Genomic DNA, 27,418 nt, shown 5'->3' with positions numbered 1-27,418 from the left:
CTCCACCCCACTGTGCTGCCCACTGTATTCTTCCCTAGTGTTAGAAGGAAGATGGAGCTGAGAATTCTCCGTCTGCAGTTAACAAATCAAAAGTTAGTAAGAGATGAAAAATGTGAATGTTTAAAATGAAGAACTTAAACAGAATTTGAAAAAACAAAAACAGAGAAACAAAAACTTTAGAGAACAGGACACTCAAATCCCACTGAATTTTGTTCTATGTCTTGAAATATAACTATTTGATGCAGAGGAGTTCAGGAACTTGTTTAAGTGATAGAAACATTATCAACTGGCCCTTTTCATATGCTCCTTACAGCCATGTTGTTTTTTTTTTAACGTAACGAAAAACTACGGAGTCCTCCTGGGCAGACTCAGGGCCAAGTACAATCAGGGTCTTGCTGGGGGCCTGGCACTCACAGAACTGTAATTGAAGAGGCTGTAGAGTTTTAGAGGATGCTGTCTTCTCAAAGTCTGTGTCTACTAGTAACTGCATAAGTCATTTAAGTAATAATGCTACAAGAAGTATGTACTCAGAAGGAATATGTAGCTTCAGTGAAAAAATGTAAATATAATTCTAGTTAGTTAAAGACAGCAGACCTGAGAAGGCCTATATCAACTGAATTGCTGAAAGTCACTCTTTCTCAAGAATCAGAATTTATTCTTACTTACAGAGGCATGGAAGCCTTAGAGCTTTATATCATTTAAATCTTCAACTAAATTCTCCTGAAGAACTTGAAGGATTTGGTTATTAGGAAGAAGGTCTCTTGTAATATATAATTTTGACATGACAGCAAAAGAGGTACATTTGAACATCTAGTATAGTAACATATTCAAAAATAAGAAGAAACTTCATGATTTGTTAGTGAAGAAAATAAAGTGATATTTTTGAAAGTATTCAGTAGGACATGCTAGTTCCACTTTTTACATCTTATACTCCTGCTTTCTGCACTGCACAGAATTATTGTGCCATTTATAAGAAAAACACCCTGCTAATTGAAACAAAATGAGTAAAGTGTTTGAATAATAAAACTACAGTATTTTGAAATCAAAAATATAAAATGAAAATGTTGCCAAATACTTATTTGATACATAGAGACAGTGCCAAAAGCTTTTCATGCTGTCATTTTTAGCCTGTGGCTGGTTGACTTTCCATGAGCTTAACTTTGCCTGTTTGAACTGTGTTTTACACTCTTTTTCAGATTTAGGCAATTTTAGTAGTGTACATTTGTTTTCAAAAGACTTGGGAAAAATCATAATCTCTCCTGAATAACTAAGGATGCTTTGAAGAAGCGACTGCACTAAAATGCAAGTCATATTATCAGATATGATTGGCTGCTTGAAGGGAATGTACTTATACAAATAATCCAAAGCAGACCATTTCGGTATGGAGTGAACATATGTATGTGTATATACAACCTGACAGGTTTGTTTTCAGATATTTCAGTATTCAATAGTACTTTTTTTTTTTTTTTTTTTTTTTTTTTTTCCAGCCATTTTTGTTGCTCTGGTTGATAAACAATGTTAGAAAAATGGCCCCAAACAAAATGTTTTCTGTCAAATACATGAATGTATTCAGACAACTTTCCTATACACCGTATATTCTGAGTCAAATAGGCAGCATTTCAAACAGAATACTGGGCTCTGTTCAGTAATGTAGAAAGACAGGTAAATGAGATAATTAAATCTTATTTAGAATACATACAACCATTAAAGCATCCAATTGAGCATGTATTACCAAATCTCTTTAATACTGACAATGACATTAATGTAAAATTAGTGAGTGTGAACAAATTGTTGTAGTGGATTAATACAGAATTTTTCTTCATTTGTTTACTTGTTTGTTTTGAATGGAAGTGATATACATCTAGCTTAAGTAGACTAGAGTGTCCTAGTCTACAACAAACAATATCTTAAGGGCTTCCTGAAGTAGAAGCAGCATGGTTATCCTCAGTGCTGCCTGGTACACTCTCTCATCCATGATTCTAATCCTTTTTTTCAGCCACTGAAGTATCTGCAAAACTGTATGCTATGATCAGTTCCGCAGAGTATGTTCTGTTGATATGTATCTTCTTTTGCTTATTTTATATAGCTAATTAGCCTCTGGGGAGAACAGAAGCTAGGCATCTCATTATTTTGCCGTACTGTATTATATAGTCCTTTGCATCATGTCTCTGCCTGTTTGTAGACTGCACCATTTTAAAGACTGAAAAGTCTTCATTTACTTAGTGTCTCCTTACAGGGAAGCCATTCTATTCGCACGCCATGCATCCCACTGCTTATCCTGTGCTTATTCGTATTCCTCAACCTCTTTTCTAGTGGCTCTGGTGATTATTTTTCTGGTGATACTTTCTTCCAATACTTCTTCCATGCCTATCCAGAGCCAGGGACCTGTCACATGACCTGAATCTTTATTTATAGCATTGGAGTTGGTAGAATTTGCGACTAATAATGCAGACAGTAGACACCAGCCCCTTTGAAGCAAGGTACAAAGCTTAGCGACTCTTTTAGAAGATTTTCAGTAATAAGAAAACTCAGTAATGTACCATTTTTTCTTGAGAGCCTCCAGACAGAAGGTTAGTTTGTTTAGTTTACACCTTACCAATAGGCAACACAAGCTAGGTTTTTCCTATTGGATTTATGTGTTACATTCTTCTGAGGAAATATTGCTGTTTATGTAAAGGGAAGGGGTGCTGCTACTGTAACTAATGTGCATCTCCACTGACTGCCAAGTTACTGTCTAAAAGACAGAGACCAATAAATATTTAAAAGTGATTTAAAGTTTGTGGATACAGTACCTGTTTTGTGGAAATCTTCATTGCTGAAATAACAGTGGGTTCCTAAGAGAAAGAAAAAAAAAATTGAAGTATAAAATGAGTTATTTAAATACATAAATTTTGCCAGAACACTATTTGCCTAACTTAGAAAAGCTGTAATAAGTAGTGGTGCTTCTTAGTAATAGTGTTTCTTGTTGTCTTTTGTAGTGGTATATTTTCTACTTATAAGTGAATTAGAATATACATGTCCACATACATCTTTGTAATTACAATCGTAGAAGTATCATTTCATCTGATTCTTACAGTCTACAAACTCTTAAAGTGATTACTTATTTCTCATTTTGAAATTAAATTCTGCTCTTAAAATTTAAACTTATTTAAAGAACGTCTCAGAAAGTATGAAAATAATGAATATTATTTCATCTAAAAATTTGCTATTGGTATATCATGCTTTTCATTATGTAAATTAATAACATTCTCACTAAGCTTTCACACTTGTGTAGCTTTTAACTTGCTTATCCTGAGAGAATTTGATATGGGTTGGTGGATGTTAAACATGTGGGCCTGCCTTTCCAAAAAGGTTAATAGAGCCTACATTAGAAGGCATCAATTAAGTGTAACTTTTGTATGAAAATTGAACTCATGGGTTTGTTTGTTCAGCTGTTCAGAGAAATATTGCGCAAATGGGTTAAAAGAAGAATTTGTTATCAATGTAACAGATACGGAAGGCTAGGTTTGATGGAGTTATAAATGAAAAGCACTGTATTCAACAAATTGCAATGTAAGTAATTAAATACATTCTTTTTGATACACATAGACTCTTTTGCAACTACAGAAAACTTAAATTTGGTTAAAACGTATTTAAAATCAATTGCAAATTCCCTATTGAAAGATACATATCTTATGCACACAAATTCTGTTTATTGCACTAAAGTATGTTAATGATGTCTTTAAGGCTTAAATGGATGCCAAATGATAAAAATGAGCTTTCAAGAAAATCAGAACACCAAAATCTTTCTATATAGTCAATAAATACATACATAAAATAAAATAACAAATCTGACATTGCCATTATCCATAGCATTTCTGTAAAGACTCTGAAATAAAACTTTCATTCCATTTATCTCCTTTCTTTCACTTTTATATTTTTTTAATCTCCTTTAACTTGGCACTTCTACTTGATTTAGGAAAGAGACTCATACATTATCAACAATTGCCAAATTACCTTGCATTAATGTAATGACTTTTACATGTACAAGAAACAAAAAAGCTGGGAGCCACAAATTACTTGTCTCATTATCTGTTCATAGTTGGCATTTAGAAAAGAAAGAGAGAAAGATAAAAAGAGGGAAAGAGGGAAAGGAAGAATGGAAGGGAAGAAGGAAGGAAAGAAGAGAGGAAGGGAGGAAGGAAGAAAAAAAAAAAATTGCCCTCAATAGGAAAGCCCAATCTTAGAAACAGAGATACCCATCCTTTCAGGACTCAACACAATGGTCTTTGTGTAAGGTTGGTACAAGCTGGACACGAGCCTTCAGTGTGCTCTTGCAGCCCAAAAGGCCAACTATATCCTGAGCTGCATTAAAAGAGGAGTGGCCAGCAGGAAGAGGAAGGTGATCGTCCCCCTCTACTTGGCTCTTGTGAGGCCCCATCTGGAGTACTGCGTCCAGGCCTGGGGCCCCCAGTACATGAAGAATGTGGAGCTCTTCGAACAAGTCCAAAGGAGGGCCACTAAGATGATCAGAGGGATGGAGCACCTCTCCTATGAAGAAAGGTTGAGGGAACTGGGCTTGTTTAGCATGGAGAAGAAGGCTCCATGGAGACCTCATTAGCCTTCCAATATTTGAAAGGAGCATATAAACATGAGGGGGAATGGCTGTTTACAAGGGTGGATAGTGATAGGACAAGGGGCGATGGCTTTAAACTGAGACAAGGGAGATTTAGGTTCAATATTAGGAAGAAGGTTTTTACACAGAGGGTGGTGAAGCTCTGGAACAGGCTGTCCAAGGAGGTTGTGGATGCCCCATCCCTGGATGCATTCAAGACCAGGCTGGATGTGGCTCTGGGCAGCCAGGTCTGGTGGTTGGCAACCCTGCCCATGGAAGGGGAGTTGAAAGTAGATGATCATTGTGGTCCTTTTCAACCCAGGCCATTCTATCATTCTATGATTCTATGATTCCATGATTCTATCATTCTATGAAGTAAAGGCCAATACAATGTGTATATATACATATATAGATAGAAAGAGATAGAGAAAATCATGGGTGAAAAAAAAATACGTACATATTAATATGCTCTTTTTTGGTATGTTGTATCTGCTCAGAAGCCAAAGATAAAGTGATGGCAACTGATTATAATAAGTACATAGTGGCTGCTTCGAATATGGCCCTTGACAGAGCATCTGCAGTGACACCACACAGTGTGGGGCTCACCCACCATACACGTCATCTTCATGCTTGTCAGACCAACTTGGTGCTCCTGGCCAGGTATCAGCCCACTAAAGCCTGGGGCGTTTTAAAAAGTGACATAAAACAGCACTGACTAAAAGAACGATGTAGGGAATGTAAATGATTTGTTGTTGAGTACAAAACACAAGACATCCCTGGGATCTGTCTGCAAAGTGTTTGAAAGCTTTACTTGGCCTCAACTTACAGGAATGCCTGAATGATGCCATATTTTTTAAGTAGCTCAGACAAGAAAGCTTGGAAGAGACTTATTTTCACAAAGAAGTGTTAACAATTAGGGAGTGTTTATGGTGTCTTCTGTGAAACTCTGAAAATAAGGCCCTCAATTGCCTTTGAAAATATGAACACTTTGTTTCTGAGATTATTAAACATAAGATAATGGTGAAGATCAGTGTTTTTCCTGAGGCATTTTCCTACAGTTATGCTATGTGGGTTATCTAAATTGAGTTTTTATGCATCTATACAATTCTTCTATTGTGTATCTCTGTGGAAGAAAAGAGACAGGCATTATTGCCAAACTTGTACATATATCTACAGCATGTAATGTCTGTAACATTCACAGATACAAATTTGTGTTTCAACCACAAAACAAGAGCCTAGAATACCATTTTTTTTATCATTAACCTTCAGTTAGCACTGACAGTTTCAAGGTTTATTTTGACTAGCATCTGCGTTTGTAAGTGACAAGCTAATTAGAGGGTTACATCAGGTTATTCTTTGGCTAGACTGCGAGAAGTTCAGTTTGCAGCTGTCCACTGAGAAATCTACAACCTGACACTTGAAATTTAGCTGCACTTACCCGAAAGACGGTCATTTCTTCCAGCAAGACTTCTTCTAATTCATGCCAAGTCTCCTTAGGAATTGAAACCACTTTAAGAACTGTTCCAATATCTTGAAAAGGGGAAAAAAAAAAAAGAAAAAAAAAAAAAAGGTGTTTTCAGGTGCTTAAGAAGCATACTTCTACTTCAGAGCAATCAGAATCTCTTGTATGTAACTATTTCACATATAAAGATTGTGAAGCCACACCACTGCACATTTGTTTTCAAATGCCAACTGCTATTTAAAATACTCTGGAAAAACACTGATTTTCAATAGAGCATTTGATTGAAAATTTTTAAATATCAAAATTCAACAAAAGTAACAAGAAGACAAACAGTATTCTATCACTCCCAAAACGGGCAGGACTGAAATACTACATTAATGACAGTATAAAATAGCAGGTGTTTCAGTCCTTTAATTGAGGAAGGAAAAGCACTACATTCACCCAGCAATATTTTATCGTCCATTTTGAAGTGTGTTTGTCATTCTTAAAATGCATGTGAAGATGCTGTCAAAAGGCTTAGTATGGATATAAAAACATCTGGACAAATGTTGTTAGACAGATGAAGACATTAGATTTCCTAAGTACATCCCTGTGTCAAACAAAGTACCTAAGATGCATAAGCTCCTCAAGGCAATTATATTTCTCTGTGACATAGATACTAGTCTTCACTGAGGAATAAAAAGGAATGCAACTTATATCTTCAATTTCAGAAATAGGTGTGGCAGCAGTTTCACACTATTTCATCTACATTTTTGGGGGTTTTACAATTGCCTTTAACACGAACAAGGCCACGACTTGAAGTTTCAGAGCTACAGCCTCTGGTTTTGTGAAACTGTTTGCAACTTAGGGCCATCTCTGTTTTACTGCTTCTGCATCTGTGATTTATTTGTTTTTATTAACTGAATCTACAAGGGGAAAAAAAGAAAAAGATCATTTCTAGGTTGGTACACGTTACTGAAGACTCACTGAAATGTAAACAACTCTGCATGTGACTTTTTAACCAGCGAAGTATAGTACTGTGTAAATATAGGAATTTCTCACTTTTTTTATGAATTAAAAATACAGGTAAAAATGAAGCAGATTAAATGGCATGAAAATGTTGGGTTTTTTTCTTGTTTTTTTTTTTTTTATTTTGTAAGTTGAGCGACTTAAAAGCCACCTTCATGAGAAAGTTCTGCTATTTCAGCTTCTTCACAGGAAATTTTGTATTTTCAGAATTTAATTTTTTTTTCCACAAAATATCTCCATCTCTGTTTTTATTCATTTATCATAAATTCATAGTTCTTGTTTTAAAAGGGAAAAAAAAAAAAAAAAAAAACCAACCAAAAACCAACTCAAATGGTTCTTTCTAAAAAAAACCCAAAAACCAAAAAACAAAACCACATTTTCTATTTAGGCAGCTGAATGTGCAAATTAAGCTAGTAAGAGATACTTGATAAATTGTTTTGGAAGTGGTTTTCATTATGGTTACTGCCACAAATTGAATATATTTAATTCAAGAAGCAGTGAGAAGACTACAGAGCAAATGCAATAGGAACATGAAAACCAGAATGTTAAAGCACCATTTCTACAACAGATTAACGTAGAACAGATAATTTAATGTTAGTTACATTTGTAATGTTATGGATGCATTCATTGCCTTAATTACCTTGATAATTTGATGGCTGTGGTTTTGAGGAAAATATATTGTATGGGTAAAAGAGAGAATTGTGCTTTGATACATATAACAGTGTAGTAATTTATCGTGGCTGTATGCTCTGTTGGGTTATGGCTGTTCCCAGTCGCAATCCTTCAAATTCCATATTAGAGAAATATAGGTGCATTTTTGAAAAAGTAGCACAACTGAAAGTTGTGGACCTGAGTTTGCACTGAATAGACATAAGTTGTTGTTTCAAAAAAGAAGTCTATATTTTAAGTGGATTCTGTAACAATTAAAGGCACTTAATACCAGAGAAATACTCTGAGGTCAAAGTTAATCTCTACAGCAACTCTGGTCAGGCCACAGGTACCAAAGTGGAGGCTTTATCTCAGTTCCTGATCAAGTTTTACAGAGTAGTGTTTCAAAGAATTTCACACAAATGGAACCAAGCTTCTCCTTTAGAATCAATAAGCTCTGCTGAGTAAGATAAGATTACTCTTATTAATTTGCTTTACTGACAGATATATCTTGACTGTGCCAAATGATCCCACACATCAGACGCTCAGGATATGCATTAAGTGCATATCTTAAATCCTGTTTTTCTGATATAATTTCAAGCATTCCGATATGATTTTATTTCCTTTGTGAAACACTGGTACAATCACGGTGGGAAAGAAACTGCTTGGTTGAAGATTTCACCCACAGGAAAGGAAAATGTGACCACTCTGGATGACTATTAATTATGTTATGTTCAATTATCATCAGTTGTTCAATGAAAAGTAAAATAAAAGTATTTCCTCAACATGCTGAAATTCAGCAGCATGTGAGAATAATGTAGATTGCTGCCAGAGCATTGGGAAAATACAAAGAATGTAAGTATCTAATCTGATGGGAGAGACCTACGTAGAAAAATTCCGGCCATATCCCAGAGAGCTTAACTCTGTTTTTGCCATAGATTCAGGTCATCAAATACAAAATTGCACTGTGACTGGGGTCCCTGATCTGTTTGGTTTGTTCTTTGCTTGGGGAAGGTGCAATATGCACTGATTGTGTATCTGTTTCTGGTTTCAATTAGAGCAGCCAGTTAAGTTCAGCCCAGTGCAAATAAGAAGACAGGGCCTTAGCTCTTTCATTTTGCCCCTGCATGGAACACGTTCTTTACTCAGTCTGAAAACTGCAATAGGGTCAGTTTACTGAGAACATCCTTTGTACCTCAGCTCTAAGCATGGGTATTTTAATGCCCATTCTTGTTCCATGAGAATCAAGCCTGCTGGAAAAAAAGCAGTTTTGATGACCAAAGATGGGATTTCAAGAAGCAATAGTACTGTCACAAAACTGTGCTTTTGGTTCAGAAATCTCTTTTGATAAGTGCAAGCAATAAGTTTTCAATATTTTTCTTAGAATTATTGGATACAAATAGCAGCAGTTGGATGGGATCCAGAAGACTCACCACACATCTGAACACTGGTAGTTTAGAGAGCTAAGTGCTTAAATTCCCAGCTCAAAGTTAAGAGCTAGATACTGAAGCTTCTTTACAGACAGACCTTGCCTGGCTGATTTAGATAAGAACAGCCATATATAACTGTCCAAAAGTTATATCTCAGGTTTAAGTAAGTATTCCTGCACTGTCTGAAAACAGACAGGAACTTCTGCATAACTGCTCGTCTTAGTCTAATAGAGGTCTCTATGAGAGTACAATGAACCTCTCTCTGCAAGTACTTATCTCTCATTTGCAGAAACCAAGACATCTTTCTTAGACAGAATGCCAATTCTTTGTGAGATAAATGCCACTTCTTGTGCTCAAATCAGCTCCTTATGTTTGTTTAGTGTCTTAGCCTGCATGTTGAAGGGCTTGTTTCCTCATGCCACAGCCAAGGGGAATGTTGCCATTAATATTTCTGTGGGCTGAATCGTGTCATAGAAGACTTGTTGAAAGGCACAACACGCTGCCAATTGTAGATTGCATTAAACCACTTAGCATGTGATAGAAAAATGTAAGAATTGTGTAAAATCTACTTTTCAGTGTTTTATGCAAGAACATATTGTAACACTGGTATCTGATAACTCAGTTCTTAGCTTTAAAGAGCTGGAGCTCTTTCTGTAGAGCAGCATATCCTGCAATACATGTTCTGAATTGCTACACATACAGTGTGTTTAGTACACAAAGCTTCATCAGATCTCAGTTTTCGCATAATGTATTTCAGACATCAACATGAAAGAGACCTTGAGATTTATTGCTTTGGAAATCTGACCCCAAATCTAGAGTATCAGAACTGTATGAAAATCAGAAATTGACTGTTATAAGACAGAGAGCCAGACAGATATTTTTTTAGGCCAAAGCTGAAAAGAAACAGTTGGTTTAAGGATTGTTTTGGTTTGAATTAATGGTTTTAATGTCTAATTATTAGCAATTATGTTCAATAAAAGTTTGAAATACTTCTATTCAACATAATGAAACATTAGCCACCGGAAAATTTTCACAGGTGAAGAAGGAGATCCACAAATATGAATCAGCAAAGGTCTATGGAAGCCACTGAAATTAAACAAATGCACACGGGCTAGTTCCTGACCACTGTTATTTCTCATTATTACCTTTCTGGGAAAATTGTATTCTCTGAATACATATTTCTACTTCTGACAAAGTGCCCAAGCTGTATCATTCTACAAGGCTTTGGAAAGGATATCGTGTTTCTATTTAAATACTAACTCCTCTTAAAACACGTTTTATGTGCCAGATATCTGCATCTTAGGTAAAATGATGTACTCTACTGGCTAAGGAACCGGGCATCTAAAAGCAATAGTTGAAATACTTAAATGGCACACAAGACATTTTTCTTACTTGGAAACATTCCTCATTCATTAATGTTTCTTATGATGTGCTTCAAAATGGGTACCTTAAAAACTCCACTTTAATACTAAATTATAATTAATAAGGCAAAATATTTCTAATAAAATTCCCTAATAAAAGTAGTTGGAAAAAGTAGTTTGATCTTATTCCAGCTGGCAATGCTCCTAAAGAATTAAGCAACGCAGTCTGAACCTGTAACAAATGTATTTAAAAAAGGCCTACCCACACAGTTTTGAGTCTTGCCCCAGAATTTCATGAGTAAACATTGGAACATAATCCAGCATTCTGTCTTTCAGAATATGAAATTATATCTGATCCTTGCCTTTGCAAGGCCTGGAGGAACACTCAGCATAGTTTCAAAACTTCTCACCTGTGCCAATGAACATAACATCATATTGACCATCTTCTGCATCTACTCGATCTACTACTATCTGTGTGAACTGGTAATCTACATCCGTTTTAATCATGATTGGACGGTTGTTGATGGGGAATACTGGGTTGTACATTGCTGGATGACTTCTTGCAAATGTTATAACTTCATCAGGAAGGTCCTTGGTGGAGTCAAAGCCGCCAAATGTTTTACTGGGACACTGAAAATAAAAACGAAGTATTTTCAGTTTAAAACTGAAGAATATTAAGATATGAAATTCCATTTTGTCACAATCATTCCAACATTTTCATTTTATAAATAAACATGACAAGGGATCTAATTGTCTCTTGACAGCAAGAGTTAATTTTGCCATTTAACATCTGTGATTAATTTTTTTTTTCATTTTGGATTTAAAAAAACATAGTTAACAGAATATAAATGAACTTTACACATCAGTTTCTTTTCCACTATCAGTTGTAAACAGATTTTTACTCGTTTACTGATTTGTGTTAAACTCTATTTGGCAAAAGGAACAAATCCTGAATTTTCTAAAATTATTCAGTCTAAAACAAGCTATTTCAGTATTGGTTTTCTATGCTATAGATAACTAATCTTTTTTGTCATTATTTAGTTTCAGAATATTCTCTTCTGAAGTTGATGGAAATCATTTCCTCTCTTGGAAATCATGCTCTCAAATGCTGAATTTAAAATTCCTGGTTGTCTGCCTCAGCAAGTTTGTGTAATCCATGTAGTTATGACAAAATGGATCCTGTTCTCTCTACAGATATTCTTATTAGTGCAGTTAGCATAGGGTTTGACTAATCTGACTAAATGTGACACCAACAGTACATGTACCTATAAATGAGCTACAGAGACTGGGTTCCATTTATCATAAATGGAGAGCATAGGTAAAATTTATTCCCACCTCATTTTCCCGTGGTAATACTTGAGGATGGTGGTTGATCACCACCACCTCATCCCTGTTTCTTCTGTAAAATTTGTAAGTATTTTATGTGTAATTAGAGGTTACTTCAAAGTAACCATTTAATAATGTGTTAGTATTGTTGAAAGGATGAAGAAAATGAGCCACAATTATATTACATCACTAATTTGACGATACCCAGCAAACAACTTACTGTCCCCTACTGCTAATCTTTCCACAAATTTATATTTAAGATATGTAAGACTTTGAAACCCATTGACAGTGATTATACTCAGCACATATGCACTTGAAATGCAAACAGCAGATCTAGATACTTCAATATGTTCATACAGGATGTTTTTCAATTAAACTGAAAACCTAAAGGACAACCTCATTAACCCAGAATTCAGACCTTTCAGATGCTCACAAGAAGAAATCAATTGTTTTTACTATCACCTTGATCCAAATTATAAATAATTAATCAGAAATGAAATTAAAAAATCAATGTTGTCAAAAGGAGTAGTTGTTATCCTCAGCCAAGTGATGCTTCAAGCATGTACATGTAAATTGTCCCTTTTTGGCATATTTATTAGAAAGCAAATTGCAGCATTCTATTCCACTATATGGTATGAAAGGAACACAGGATATTTGATTAACATATATGACACAAATTAAGCAGAAAATAAGTTAGTTATCTATTGTATTTTATTAACATTTGACAGCCTTTTTATTATTATTATTATTATTATTATATGTTCTTTCTTTCTGCTGAAATATTACTGAAATAAAATTAGATATGCTCTTTATAATCATTGGCCAAACATTTGCCAGTCTGAAAAATTAAGTTTCAAATTCTACACTTCAATTCTAAGTTTGCTTTACATCTTAATTAATATTCTAAATGCAATTCAGTGCTAATTACTCAGCTTAATTTGATAATGATTAATTGGATAATATATTGAAAGTGCTCTAAGGATAAAAATCACTACACGAGAAATAAGTATTGTTAACTGCAGCTGGGAAAAACAGTGAAAAAATCAGTAAATGAATATTCATTTCAATTTTAAATAAATCCAGTTCAGCTGTGTTTCAGTTGATTGCATATTTACTTTCTGGCCCACTTTCTAACAAAGGATTTCACCAGCAGCAATCTTGACTAAGGTGTATTTTATGCAGCAAAATCACATAAACCTAACATTAAATGTCATTATTCTGTATGTTTAAATAAGATTCTCCATTATGAGAGCCAGACTATTGCTTTAATGCTCTTCTTTCATGAGAATAAATAAGAACTTGTGTCTTTATCTCTAAAGTACATTATCTACACTGAACATTAATTCCATCAAACTTAAAGAAATTGGTTGAAATGAAAAAAATACATTTGTTTGCTGTAATCCTTTCTTTGCCAATAGAGTGAAATGAAATGAACCCAATCAATAGGTGATTTAGCCTCTTCAGAGTCCAGATTGCTTGCAGAGGAATCTCAGCACACACAATATCTGAAGAGGTAAAAGTCATGTCTCTCTTGTCTTAGAATATTAGAATCATAGAATGATTTGGATTGGAAGGCACCTTAGAGATCATCTTGTGCTGGCCTTCCTGCCATGGGCAGGGAGAGCTCCCACTAGACCATGTTGCTGAAAGACACTTCCAGGCTGGCCTTGAACACCTCTAAAGGAGGAGATATCCACAATTTACTTAAGTTGTGGTCAGAAAACCAGGAGAGACAGAAAATACATGATCTTTGATGCTAATGACAAGATTGTTTTTTGACAGCAGTGAGTCTAACTAAAATTATTCATAAATGCAGTTGTCCTGATAAAGGTCGGAGAAATGAGATTCATCTTGGAATCAACTGAACTCTAGTATTTAGTATCTAGTATTTAGTATCTGTCCAGCTTCTGGTTTCCAGTAAGTTATGTCAGGCATTTTGATAAGTTGGAAAAAGTTGACTAGGTTATACCCTAACTGACTTATTAGAAAAACTGAAAGACTAAAGAAAAAGGCACATCTTAGTAGGAATCAAAACAGTTCCAAAACCAAAAGAAAAGATAGACTCTTGGCACCATAAAGCAGAGAAAAATTGAGCTTTGCATCTAAATTCACATAAAAGTAATATTAATTCATGAGATGATTTGGTATATATAAAAATCTTCCCTCATCTACCAAATAATAGCAAAAGATTAAACAGATAAATAACACTCTGTAAAGTTTAAAGTCCTGTAGAGTTTAAAGTCCTGGCAACTTCTGTGTTAAATATGAAGCTGATGTAAAATTGTTTACAAAGTTTTCTATCTTTTCAAAGGAACCTTTCATTTTCTTTTTCTTTACTCATAACGGGCAAGTCACCAGATGCTCAGGAAGTTTCTTGGCACCTCACCTATGAAATTCCTCAGATAATTCAGCACAGTTTAACTAAAGTGAGATCTGTAGCTGAAATACTCTAAGTAGCTCATGTACTGTTCCTCCCTCCCATTCACATTCTTCTTGGAAAGGAAGCTGAAAATCTGACATTTGAAGAAACATAAAGAATCTTTCTTCTCTGCTCTCAAAAGATTCAAAGCCATTGAAAGTAAATTGAATTTTATCAGTTTAAGGAAAGCAAAAAAAAACACAACAACAAAAAACTCTTCAGTAAGACATCTCACATTTCAAGATCAGTTTTGTTGTACTAATACAAAGGAATGATTTCAGTGATTACAAATAAAAACAAAACAAAACAAAATCCTCTTTTTCAAAATGTAAGACACCAGGATTAGAATCACTAACAGTAGGAACTGGTGGTCTCAGACTCTCTTTTATTAGCATGATTTACAGTATTACTCTAGCTGTACAAGATGTGACTGCAGGACTATGTAGAACTTGGGCACTACATTCACTTTTAGATAAGAAAATTGTTTATAAGGAAATCTCAACATATCTACATGCTCTTGGTGAATACGAGTATAGACATGTTACAGTGAAATTGTAAGCATTAAATCCATTCTAAGAAATAAAACTTCTGTTATTCTCCAGAACTTATCTTTTAACTCCGGAAAGAATTAGTAACCCCTTTAGCAGAAGGAATGACAAGTGCTAGGTAATCTGGCTGTCAGGGAGCCAGTTTTCTTTTACTTAGGAAGTCATTTTAATTAGTCCAAGTGTATGTATTGTCTAAATGTTGGAAATCAGTTGAAGGATCAGGTTTGAAATAGCAATTTTAAAACATACCAGACAAAAATGGAAGGCAGATTATTATTATTATTAATAGTAATAATAATAAAAAATCAAAGCTATTCCTGGATTATTTTCTGCCAGAAGGGAATTTAAGAACAGTTTTTAAGAAATTTTACAGACATGTTTTTTTATTTCTACTTATACTTTCATGTATATTATCAATATATATATATATATCAATATATAATATATTATATTTTATCAATAATAATGGTGTTCCAGAATTTAAATAGGTCAAACGGATTGATAGCAGCTAAGTAGCTATCCCAGTGTATAGCCCAGTGTATAGAATTAATATTTTTCTCATAAATGCCATATCTTTGTAGATTAGTGGCAACTTAGGGGCAGTGAAATATTTCTAGAATGTGATTATATCAATTTGGAGTTTTAAATATGTATGCCTTATATACACAAATATTTCAGTCATTCATTAACTGTAAAGCGAAACATGTAGAACATGGAATAAAAAGAAATTTCAGTGGAAGTTATGAAATTTTCGTTGTCTCCCTAATATGCATTTCAGAAATGTGTCTTACTCTACCAGACTGAATGTTGCAAACTAGTTAATATTTCTTAATAGCCAGGCGGATGCTCTGTTTTCTGTTCAGTCTCACCAAGAATGGTTCAGCCAGCATTTGGAACAAGCAGAAATTCCAAGGACAGAATAATGCAGAGTGATTTATTACACATTTGACTTTCAGCAAATTTCTGCAGCTATTGCTCAAGGTTATGTTGAAATTAATACAAATGCCAAAATAATGAAGGCCCAAATGAAACTAGACTACAGATATTGCGGCTTCATAATTTACTAGAAAACCAGTAAATTTTGGACCTAGAGGAATGGTTATCTTTCCCTTTACCTTCTGCCAGTCTGCATCACAATCTTTTTCAGTTTTTACCTTGGTTCTCAGCTCAAGGGTTGTGTAATCGGTAAAAATATTTTCCATAATTTTCTCTTTTTAGATCGCTAGATTTCTTAGGGTACTTACAGTTCCTGGCCGTGGATATGGAACTCGCCCTTGGTAGGGAACCCACTGGTAGTTTGGGCCATCTCGGTGGGCATAGGGGCCAAGAAATACCCTCCTCACATCAGTCATGCTGTACATACACACTGCTGATCCCTTGAAGATATTACTAAAAATAAGGGGAGAAGAAATCAAATCATATTCTTTAATTTATCAGATTAATCAACTGATAAGCTACAAGATAGTAGCTCATTGCTTTCTAATCAGCATATGCTGATTATCAAAACTCTGACTTGCTCTTCAAACAATTTTAACTTACCGCTTGTGAAAGTTCAGCAAAACTGATATGATCTCCCAGACACTGTGCAAAGCTGATGGCTGTTATTCCACTATTTAAAAACATATTGCTCCCACAAGACCAAAGCCCCAATTATTGTGGCTGTACATATAGGTCTGTTTAATTCTTTTATAAAATTCATATTTTTCAATTTGTTTTAGAAGTTGCTTTCATCATTTGGGCAGTACACACACAAACTTCAGTGCTGTTTCTTACCTTGAAATTTGTTACAGGAGACAGCAAGTACTTGTAAATCTCTTTTCTATGCCTGGTTATCACTAGCAACATTCTTTCTGTTTAGAGACCTAAAGTTCTGATCTTCACAGGTCAATGTGGTAATGCTCTGTGCTCCCAATACTGCAAACCTTCCCCAGGCTAAAGCTACAAATAACATTTTGTTCCCGATGAAAGCACAATGAAACCAAAACAGTCAAGTCACAGTTTACATGATTCAATAACAGAACTTGCAAAATTTTTTAAACTTCAGATTTAAACAATACTTCTTACTAATACCTCCTCAAGAAGTCAGTTTCTCACACCACAGATTTCCTACATTATGCTTCCCCCAAACAATCTTACTGATGCTTATTTTATTTCTAAAGTTTCTCTTGCTACAAATCAAAGAATCAAAGACACATAATGTTTGGGAGGGACCTCAGAAGATCAAGCCCAACCCCTCTGCTAGATCAAGTTCCTTTCAATTAGTTACACAGGAAAGCATGCAGGAAGGTTCTGAATATCTCCAAAGAAGGAGAATCCGCAACTTCTCTGGTCATATTGTTCCAGTGCTCTGTAACCCTCTATGTAATGAAGTTTTTCCTCATGTTCATATGGAATTTCCTACATTATAGTTTGTACCTATTGCCCCTTGTCTTGTCACTGACACTGACATTTAAGACTCATCATTTAGATGTTTATAAGCACTCCTCCCTCAATCTTCACCAGACCGAAGAGCTCCAGGTTTCCCAGCTTTTACTCACAAGGGAGATTCTCCAGGTCCCTACTCAATTTTGTAGCCCTCCATTCGACTTCTCTAGAAGTTCCTCATCTTTCCTGAACTGAGGAGCCCAGTTCTGATCTCCACTATTAAAAGGCAGTTCAACAGAAAGAACAGTCTGAGAAACTGGTAGTCTTTGTGCTACTTGCTTTAGAGCAATAATGTACATTACCCATAAGAAAAGAAGCCTAATTCATTACTTCTTACTGCCACTGACATCTCAGTTCAAAGGTTAGGAAAATTTTGTGTTCTTTAAAAACATTTTTAATGAAGGGACCTCTTTAAAACAAGCAGACATCAAATTTCTATGCAAGTAAAATAATACATTCCATACCTGGAAGTTGTAAACACTCCATACACTATTGGATTTTTAGGGTCCTTCGAGTTCATTAGGAACACGTCTTCTGTAAACAATAAGAAGAGATGGAAAAGAAAAATGACTGAAATTCTGTATGGACAATGCCAGAAAATGTTTTTATATTCAAAACCATTTCTGACACTTACGTAATTCATCAAAGTGTGTGTCAATACCATTGGGTCCTGGCACAGAACAAATCAGACGTGCTTTGAGGAAAGTTGTCCACTTGTTAACAAGGCTCCTGTGTCCACCAAAGTCATTCTAATAACAAAAGTATTTTTCATTAATATCTTGTAACAATCTTTGTGTGAAGAATGAATAGAAGGCAGGGAAAATATATTAAACAATCACAAGATACTACCTATAGAAAACAGAGGAATTAATTCAACATTGACATATAAGAGCATTATAATGTTGCCAATGACATTAATTCTAAATTACATTTATTTTACAATTTATCACTATATATTTCATAGAGTCACTTTATAATTCTCATTAATTAAATAATAATACATACATATATATATATATATATATAGTATATATAGCAATGGAAAAATACAGGCAACTCCTAAGCTGCCATACCTTGTTAAATCTTCCGGGGTTTTGTATTTTTAAGTTAAACAAAAGTAGATATACTACTTGCATGTGAACAAAATAGATCCCACACATTTAAGGACCTCATAATTATGCAGGAAATGATTTTCAAGCAACTATTTATGGATTTGAGAGAGAAACTGAAATTGTGACTATGGATTAGCATAGGATTTTACTATGAACATTCTACGTGCCAAAGCTACAACGTTTATGAATATAATTTAATTTGTAGAAATCTTTTTTAAAGTCTGTCTGAAAATATTTGGACATTTATCAATGTGGATGGATGATTCAATATGCAATCCTTAAGTCTTCTGGATTGTTGCCCGTTTTTGCAGCTAAATTAAACAGTTATTATGTTAAATCTTCCTTTACTTTTGTTTTAAGAGTTTTCATTAATATGGAAACAGGAAGGCATTAATATTTACTTAAAATTAAATTCTTCAAATGTTGTTGGCCTATCTAGAATTATTCCTTTTCCTGTAACAGATTTTACTTTTTGCAGAAACATTCTGAAGCTCAGAAGATGAGTGTGATTTTTTTTTAAAAACTAAGTGACTTTCCGTCTGGATGATCTCTGTCTCATTGTAGTGTCAGAGATAACACTGAATAGTTTACAGTCAAGAACATTCTCAGAGTGTCTCGTCACACAAAGAAGTCATCGTTTTACCTTACAGATCTGCCCTATTCTGGCGTGAGTGGCTTTTCCAGTGTGCTCTCCATCAATTGCATTTTCACGGAAGAAGAAATAGATTTTGTCATCTTCTGGATTATCGCTTTCAGGTATCAGGTGAGCACTAATAAATCTGGGATCTGAAAGACAGTGTCATTATTCATGTTACTATTCCATGAATTAAATCACTTGCCTTCTTTACATGAACTGTATGACTTTACTTTCCAAGAATCAATCTTTGCATTATATATCTGAATAAAGTACATCCTTACCTTTAGGAGGTGAAAGGTGTTTATATTTCTCTTACCTCTAAAACACGGAAAAGTTTGCTACAGACATTTAATGAGCAGACCTTAACCTTATCATTAGAGTAACTAAACATTTGTGGAATCTCCTTAAAAACTGTGGTATGATATGGCTTCCTAATTTTATGTATATATTCTTGATTTTATTTTTTTTGTTTATTTGAATGTTTTGATTTTTTATCAATAACCAAAGAAAACAATATTGAGACAGTGTGATGTTCCTAACAAATTAAAAAAAAAGTATTAATATCTTAATGTTCAAAAACTGGGATAAATATATATCAACAAATGAACATATATAAGATGCACACACTGATTAGTTATTTAAAAAGAAAGAAGTCAGCAGTTTTGGGAGAAAAGTTTATGGAACTCATAAAAGAAAATTCATACCAGTGGTGAATCTGGTTCATCACTGTATTTTACAGAGATACTTCAGCTGGTATCTTTCACTATATTTGGAAAAAAGAAGGCATAACCAACATCCAACAGATTTACCAATCTGTTTTACAGTCATTTTACATCATGCTGGGATAATTAAGTATGAACTATATTTAACTACTCAAAGAACCCTGTTTCTCTGTGAAATTATAAGCTATTTTCGCGTCGAGCATTAACATCTTTTCAGTGTATGTTTATTGCCATATAATCATGAAAATAATGAACTTTATTTTGTTTTGCCAGTTTGCACTCAGTCCAATGAACTTCATGCCTTAATAAGGATGGCAGTGTTTGTAAGCAACATATTTTATATATTTATATATATGCATGCATGTGTTTAGCTGTGTCTACTATACAGTTGGGTCATACCTTTTCTTTTATACATTTGTATAATTACTACACTGGAAATATCTTGAAAGTTCAAGATGAGAATCAGTTGAATTCCTACAGATAGCTTTAACAGCGCTCTTTGTTGAATTCCCTGTTACGCCCAGGGAATTTGCCCCATCCCTGGAGTTGCTCAAGGCCGGACCGGACGGGGCCCTGAACTATCTGGTCCAGGTGGCTGGCAATGCTGTCCATAGCAGAGGTTTGGAACTAGATAATCTTTGAGGTCTCTTCCAACTCAAGCCATTCTATGATTCTATGATTTGTTTTTATTAATTCCCAAAATTCAACATGGAATTGACTGCTTCTAAGCAGTAAGTTGAAATTTTCATCGAACAATATGTGCCTAACTCTAGAATTTCACTGTTCTATGGTAATGCTCAGTTCACAGGTGATCATTTTAAATGTGAAAATAGGTCTGTTTTCCTCATAGTTTTCCTCATGGTTTTTCACCACATCATTCATCAAGAATAATTTAATTTGTCATGTGATTGCTTAGCTACCCAGTTGCATAAGATCCTTTTGTAATTCATCACAGACTTCCTTTGTCTCACTGTGCTGAATAACTTAGTATCGTGTGAAAACTTTCTCATCTTGCTGTTCAACTTCTTTTTCAGGTTATTTATGATCACGTTGAACAACAGAGACCACAGACCAGACCTCTGTGGAACTGCTGTTCCCTATAATCTATTACCTGTTTTCTCTTAAAATAAATATTTTTGGACAAATAAAAGCAACAAAAATCTGTAATCAGCTTAAACTCTGCATCCCACAAAGAAGAACTCAAGATACTAAATTTCCTTTATTTTTACCTTACTTAGTGGTTTTCAGTTTATGCTGATAAAAGGCTTAAGATTAATTGAATCATTGTAACGTGGTTAATATCATGATTATTTTCCATGTGATCTATCACAAGAAATGTGCATCTACATTCTGAAAATCTCTGGCAGCCTGCGGAAGGATTCATCAAAGAAAAAAGACAGCCAGACATTGGTCTGGTCTACTGAATATGAAGAACTTCTGATCTGAATGCACATGGTTACTTTTACAATCTTAAGGTCTTAGTGAAAGAGGTAAGAAAATACATTCAAACAAAATCTAAATGCATTCCCCAAATGTTTGAATGATTTGTCTCCAGCACAATGGGTTTTGTAAATCACAAGATATCAAATTTTAACATAAATCACTATGTTATCAGGCATCAAAATTCTAACTTTATACTGCTTTGCGATGAGCCCACGGGGAGTCCCATTTGAGTCAATACTATTGCTGATATAGTAAGGGTTAAACAAACTTGCCCTAGGTTAGGATATTATTATTATTTTCTTTCCGTCTCATAATTTTGCAAATGAAACTAGAACAGTAAGAAAGCCTAGTGTTACAGAAATACGAGAATTATAAAAAAAATACTGAGAGATTGAAAATATGCATCTAGCAGAGTGGCAGCAGAAGAGAGGGGCTGTGAAGAAGGCAGATATAATTAAAGTCGTATTCAGAGCATGTGTGAATATGCTTTGTACATATTGCTTAGCAATGGTCATCTGGGAGGAATTCTGATTTTCAGTTAGTGATCAGTAATCCTAACTACATCTTTTGAAAATAGAATGCTCGTACAGCCACATATTCGACCATATCTATAGTACATCATGGAATATTTTCTGTGTTTCTTGTGTTTCTTACTGTGCAAACCTCAAGCTGCATTTCTATCCAGTTAAGTCAATATGTCTTAGTCAATAAAAGAATGGTTCTTCATGTAATACAAACTTTGTTCTTGTTACTTAGTTTTTTTGTTTGTTTGTTCTTTTCTTCCCCCCTCTTTCATACTACATCTTGTGCCTATGTAGGGAACCAAATAAAGGGAGAACAGGCTATAGGTGTTCTGACACATATAAACACAGATTAATTTCTGTTCAGAATGAATATAATGATCATATAAGAAATGCCATGATTGTGTGTGTATATGTTTTCAGAGGGGATTTAGTAGGGTCTTCAGCTGATATGTGGGGTGATGTAAGCTAGCGATCTGTAGCATGCTCTCTACTGTTTCACTGGCTGAGGATCTGCTTGATCTGCCTGAGGCTTGATGCACACTGGCATTCAACTCTGGGTCTTCAGACTATGCTTACAACTGTTTAGGGCCACGATGAATCAATCAGCCAGATGGCTGGCAGTCACGCAACATACTACTCTCCATGGACTGTGTAGTGCTTTTGAATTTCTCTTCTTTAATGAAGGGAAGGGAGATGTCCACAGATGAGAGACTTATGCTTGACTCTCCTAATTGCTCAACCATGTAGCAGAAGAAAGAATGTTATCCATGAGGGTATATGTTCAAATATTGAGACTGCGTGTCCTTACATTGCAAAATTAAACAAGTTCAGTATCAGGAGCTTCCCATGGGAATCTTAAAATGGTCCTGTCAGGGCTGACCTATTTCATACATTCAACATAGCTACCTAAGAAGTACTGGAATGAACTTCAAGCAAATTTTACGGAATAGAAAGTGGGATCTTTGATCCAAAACCACCAATGACAACTGCAAACTCAGTGCACTGTAGGTGTTGTGGATAAATAGGATGACTTCAAATTTCTGTTCATGAACTATAAGATATTTTGAGATTCTAAAACTGCCTCAAATCAGTGGAACACTCAGAAAAGCCATCACAACATTTCAACATGCTCTTGCTTAAAATGATTGTCCTACTGGCTAGAAGTCCAGAAAGCATGTTTTGTTAAAATGGACTGGAGAAATAATTTGACAGCAAATAATTTCCAGTGACTCATTGCTTTAAAAAACACACAACCATATAATGTGGAAGAGTGCTTTAAAAAATAGCATACATCAAACAAACATGTCTGAAACATGTTTAAGCATGATCAAAGGAGAAACAAAGCCATGGCATAAACATGATCAAAATAAAATTGCAGCTAAAAGCACTTCTCTGATCTTGTAGCCAATGTGAACAAGCTAAAAATAAAAACTCATATTTTGATTTAAAGCAATCTGCATCAAGAAGCAGATTATTAAAGTACACACCTTTCTTAGCCTCCTTTAACTAAATGTTCTGACTGTGGAGCTATTTCTCAGCTCCCACATGACACCTTCCTAGCGCCACTTTTTCTGTGCCCTTCTGCAATTACCAGTTCTGCAGACATTTCATTGGCAGCAGCCCATTAAACTGTCCTTCATGAAAAATCTGGCTCTTTATGAAAACGACACCTTGGTCCAGCTGCCTCTATGATTTATAAGCCATTGTTTGCTTAGTTAAGTAATGAAAATGTGTTTTGCTTGTTTCAGCACTTTGGGTTCAGAAAAAGCTAAGGAAAATTGAATTGCATCTGTTCTTTTATAAATGTTATTCTTCAGCAGCAACAATAATGCAGACACATACACACCAATAGGAAGAAACAACAAAAATCAGAAATTGGATTGATAATAGAACTGTATTAGCATTTTAATGAAGATATATAAACTGGAACGCATAGAAATTGCTTTTAACTGTCAAGATTGAGCCAGCTGAGGGTACAGAAGCTCAGGTCATGTCTTCATCATTTGGCAGGAACAAAAGGTCAGCTCTCTTAGGAAATGTTTTGTAAAGATTTTGAACTGGATGCCCCTATTATTGTATAGTTATGGTCAAAATGACTAATTTACCAGCTCACAGCAAGAAACTAGGGAAATTTTATGCTCAGTAAAATTGAAATTGCTATAATTTAATGAAAATTACTGGAGAGTGACTAGGACCTGGAGGAGAAAAACAGTGCTAGGGAGTCTGAAATTAAAAATTTAACATAAAAATAAAAAAAAAAAAAAAAAAAAAAAAGAAATAGACATTTACTGAGGACTTCGTAAATAGTTACAGTGCCTCTCCACTGAGACCCAGCAAAGTCAGAGAAGCAAACACTGTCCTCAGAAAATGTGATCTTGAAATCATAGCAAGCTCCACTACCCACAGAGAGGAGGACTTATAGCATCAGTCACAGATGTGCTTAACAGAGCCATGAGTAAGTTCACCAGAGGACAAAGCTTTTGATATATGTTGATAAGAGAACTAAATTGCTTTGAGGTTTTAGTCACTCAACTGTAGCATACAAAACACTAAAGCAACCAAAGCTCTTCTTCCAAAGTCTGCTCATTTTAATTCTACTTTCACATATCTCTTGTAAGCAACGAGTCAGGCAAGCACAGCTGAGATCTTCTAGATTCACAGTTTAGAACAAAGCTCCTCAACAATAGTGCTGGCATCAGACCACATCCTCAAAGTGGGAATGCTCTCTGCACAATAGGTAACTTCAGGCTGCTATGGAGCTAATAGTAGGGCTTTGTGGTAACTTGCATTCAGACACTGACACAGAAGATGGAAGCAGGGAGAGACCACAGAGCAGATGTGATTTAAATACACTATTCCCAAAGCCATGGGCAGGTGGATGTGGCACTTCGATCATCCATGACTGAGATTGTATCATCTTCTACAGGGTAAGAAACACTACAGTTACTCATTGGTGTTGCAATAGAAATTCTCATCAGAAAGTTTTAAAGGTTCATAACATTTATCAAGTGCTACTTTTTTTGTCTGAGTCAAGCCAGATGGATAGTTAAGAACTATAGTCTTCTAATACTGCTGATGCTATTATCTGGAATAGATTTGGATGCGCTCCTCATATCTTTTTTTAAAAACAAACCAAAACAAAAGCACTACTATTGCCTACTGGAAATACTTACGATGACACAGTTGGATTATAGTACGGGCTAAGAAGTCAAAGGTTGAACTAAGTCTTCCTGTAATTCTTTCTATTTATTTATTTATTTATTTATTTATAGATATGCACGATGCTTTTACTCATGCAAATTCAGCACCAGGAATCCTTACGGTTTCTCACTGCTTTGACTGAATGTCACCACTGCTAATGTGTCAAATGAATTCAAAAAGAGCGTAGTTTTAATTTAGGGTACTTAGCATCCCCATATTGTATAAATGAGGCCTTGAGTGCCAGCCAAGGCTTAAATCACCAGCCAGTGCTAGTACTCCAAAATCTACATATAATATTTCCTGTGACTAATATTTTAGCTTATACATGATGGAGGAAGAAGAAAATATTGAACTCTGATGCAATAATCAGTTTCTGAAGCCTTTGTTCTAAAGAGACAGCAATGGTTGTTGTCTCTGGTCTCAATGGAATGGTTAATTATATGGTGAAGAAAAGTGAATGCAAAAGTTCAGTAAAATTATAGCCTAATTCTCAACATAAATTAGATTTCTCACAAAACAATAGTTATGATCTACCCACCCTATTTAGTTTAAAATAGGTGATTATTATCTCCTTACAGAACAACAACCAAAATTAACACCTCTTTTCCATTGCTGACTATGTATTGAGGTGTTACATATCTGCCAACACCGTTAATTTTAAACTGTTGTACTTGTTCCCCACAGAAAATAATTGGGAAACTGAGAAAACTACTGTCCTTCACAGAGCAGAAAGATTTGCAGCATATTGTCTTCATGTACAAATAATTCGATTTGACTTTTCTTCATCTCCTTGCTTCCCTGCTGAAAAAATAAGTTAGATGATGTAATAAGAAAAAATGATGAGATTTTCAGCTAAAAACTTGTTTCTTCCCTCTCAGTCATTTTTCTTTTCTTAACGTTGATATTTGGAAATTAAAATACCAGAAAGCCTGTGTCTTAACTGTGTAACCATCTTCAGAGCTCTGGCTTATTAACAATAACTATAGTCTTTATGTAAAGAAATGATACAGTACAAGACGAAGTGGAGCAAGAAGACAATGAAGAAAAAAGATTTTTCTAATTTGAGTGTCACACACTTTGGCAGTCGGAGTATTGCAATGGCTCTGTCTTTTGTAAAATCTGAGGATTCACCAGTAGAGCACAAGTCACTGTGGATGCCCGAGCAGCTTAAGGTAGATGTCCCAAACTGAAGACAACAAACCTGTTTCATTGCATTCATTCCTTTCTCAGGCCTTCTTAAATATTGCAAGATATGTGATTAAGTCTTGATGCAAAAATCTTTCTCTTCCTAATTTGGAAATTAGAAGTTGCAGGAAAGTGTTCTGAGGGCTCAGGGAGCATGCTGCTGCATTATCAGCCCAGCTCCTAGCACAGGATGATGCAGGAGCCAAGTTGTAGAATCACAGAATCATTTGAGTTGGAAAGGACACTTAAAGGTCATATGGTCCAGCTCTCTTGCAATGAATAGAGACACCTACAGCTAGTTCAGGATGTTCAGAACTCCATCCAGCTTGACCTTGAGTGTCTCCAAAGGACATGTAATCTACCACATCTCTGGGCAACCTGTTCCAATGCTTCACCACCCTTAATGTAAAAAACTTTTTCATTATATCCAACGTAAATCTCCTTTTCATTTGAAACTATTTCTCTTGTTCTGTCACAGCAGACCCTACTAATGAGTCTGTCCTCCCCTTTTTTATAGCCATCTTTCAGATTTTGAAAGGCCACTCTCATGTCTCCCCAGAACCCCAGATCTCTCAGACTGTTATAGGGGAGGTGTTCCATTCCTTGGATCATTTTTGTGACCCTCCTCTGGATGTTCACTCTGGTGAGGAATAGCTGGGAATTAACAAGGCAACCACATTTCACTGAAGGGAAAGTTGGACAGCCATCATCAGCACAACTGGCAAAGCAAGAAACCTTAAACTGAACACCAGAAACTTGACAAGTATGTCTTTAGCCTCTGTATGTCTCCTTGGGCTTAAACTCTCAAAATGTCAGTTCTGCGCACTGCTCTACTCTGCTGCCAGCAGCACCATTCATCCACATATATATTTCTTTATTTTTCTGTCTACATCTTGAACCCCTATGGGTTGACATGGCCCCTATGTCAAAAATAATCTATTTTCGAAATAGGAAGAAAACATCCAGAATTTGCACTGCCAGGTTCAATTTGAAGTGTGAGAAAGGGATCTTGTAACTATAAAAGCAATCTCTTCCTAGATGTCATTTCAAAAAACTAGACAGGACTCTGCCATCATCTCCTCTCACAGTGAGGGACAATCAGTCATAAGGAAATGATCCTCAACCTGAGCCAGTTCTGAGGCAGTAATCCAGCAGAGAATGTTCCTGTATCCATTTCCTACCTTTCCAATCTCCTACAATTTGATTTCTTAGTTAAATTCTTTAGATGTGACCACAGAACTAAGGTCATTTTTGTCAAACTATGAAAAAGATTTTGTTGTTATAACTAACTTTCACAGCTAGTGCAAAGCAACTTGCCATAAAATCCTTTAACGTAAGATTAATGAGGGATGGCAGCAAAGACTGGAAGGACTG

At 35.2% G+C, this 27,418-nt stretch overlaps 1 protein-coding gene across 2 annotated transcripts in view; it reads right to left on the bottom strand.

Annotated features, from left to right (window-relative positions):
* The window catches only part of SEMA3A (semaphorin 3A), a 327,247-nt gene that overhangs the window by 17,925 nt on the left and 281,904 nt on the right, over positions 1-27,418 (bottom strand). For both annotated transcript variants that reach the window (XM_042816191.1, XM_042816192.1), the window contains 7 exons: positions 18,976-19,118; positions 17,855-17,969; positions 17,685-17,754; positions 16,041-16,185; positions 10,914-11,133; positions 6,033-6,124; positions 2,793-2,834 (listed from right to left, as the gene is read on the bottom strand). In XM_042816191.1, coding sequence (XP_042672125.1) covers positions 2,793-2,834; positions 6,033-6,124; positions 10,914-11,133; positions 16,041-16,185; positions 17,685-17,754; positions 17,855-17,969; positions 18,976-19,118 — 827 coding nt within the window. The remainder of the gene's footprint in view (positions 1-2,792; positions 2,835-6,032; positions 6,125-10,913; positions 11,134-16,040; positions 16,186-17,684; positions 17,755-17,854; positions 17,970-18,975; positions 19,119-27,418) is intronic.

Source organism: Centrocercus urophasianus, unplaced genomic scaffold, assembly GCF_019232065.1.
Source record: "Centrocercus urophasianus isolate 14NV4802_14NV808 unplaced genomic scaffold, USGS_Curo_1.0 seq_15, whole genome shotgun sequence".
Taxonomy (NCBI): Eukaryota; Metazoa; Chordata; class Aves; order Galliformes; family Phasianidae; genus Centrocercus; species Centrocercus urophasianus.
The sequence above is the reverse complement of the archived record's forward strand: the minus strand, read 5'-3'. Positions and strand labels throughout refer to the sequence as shown.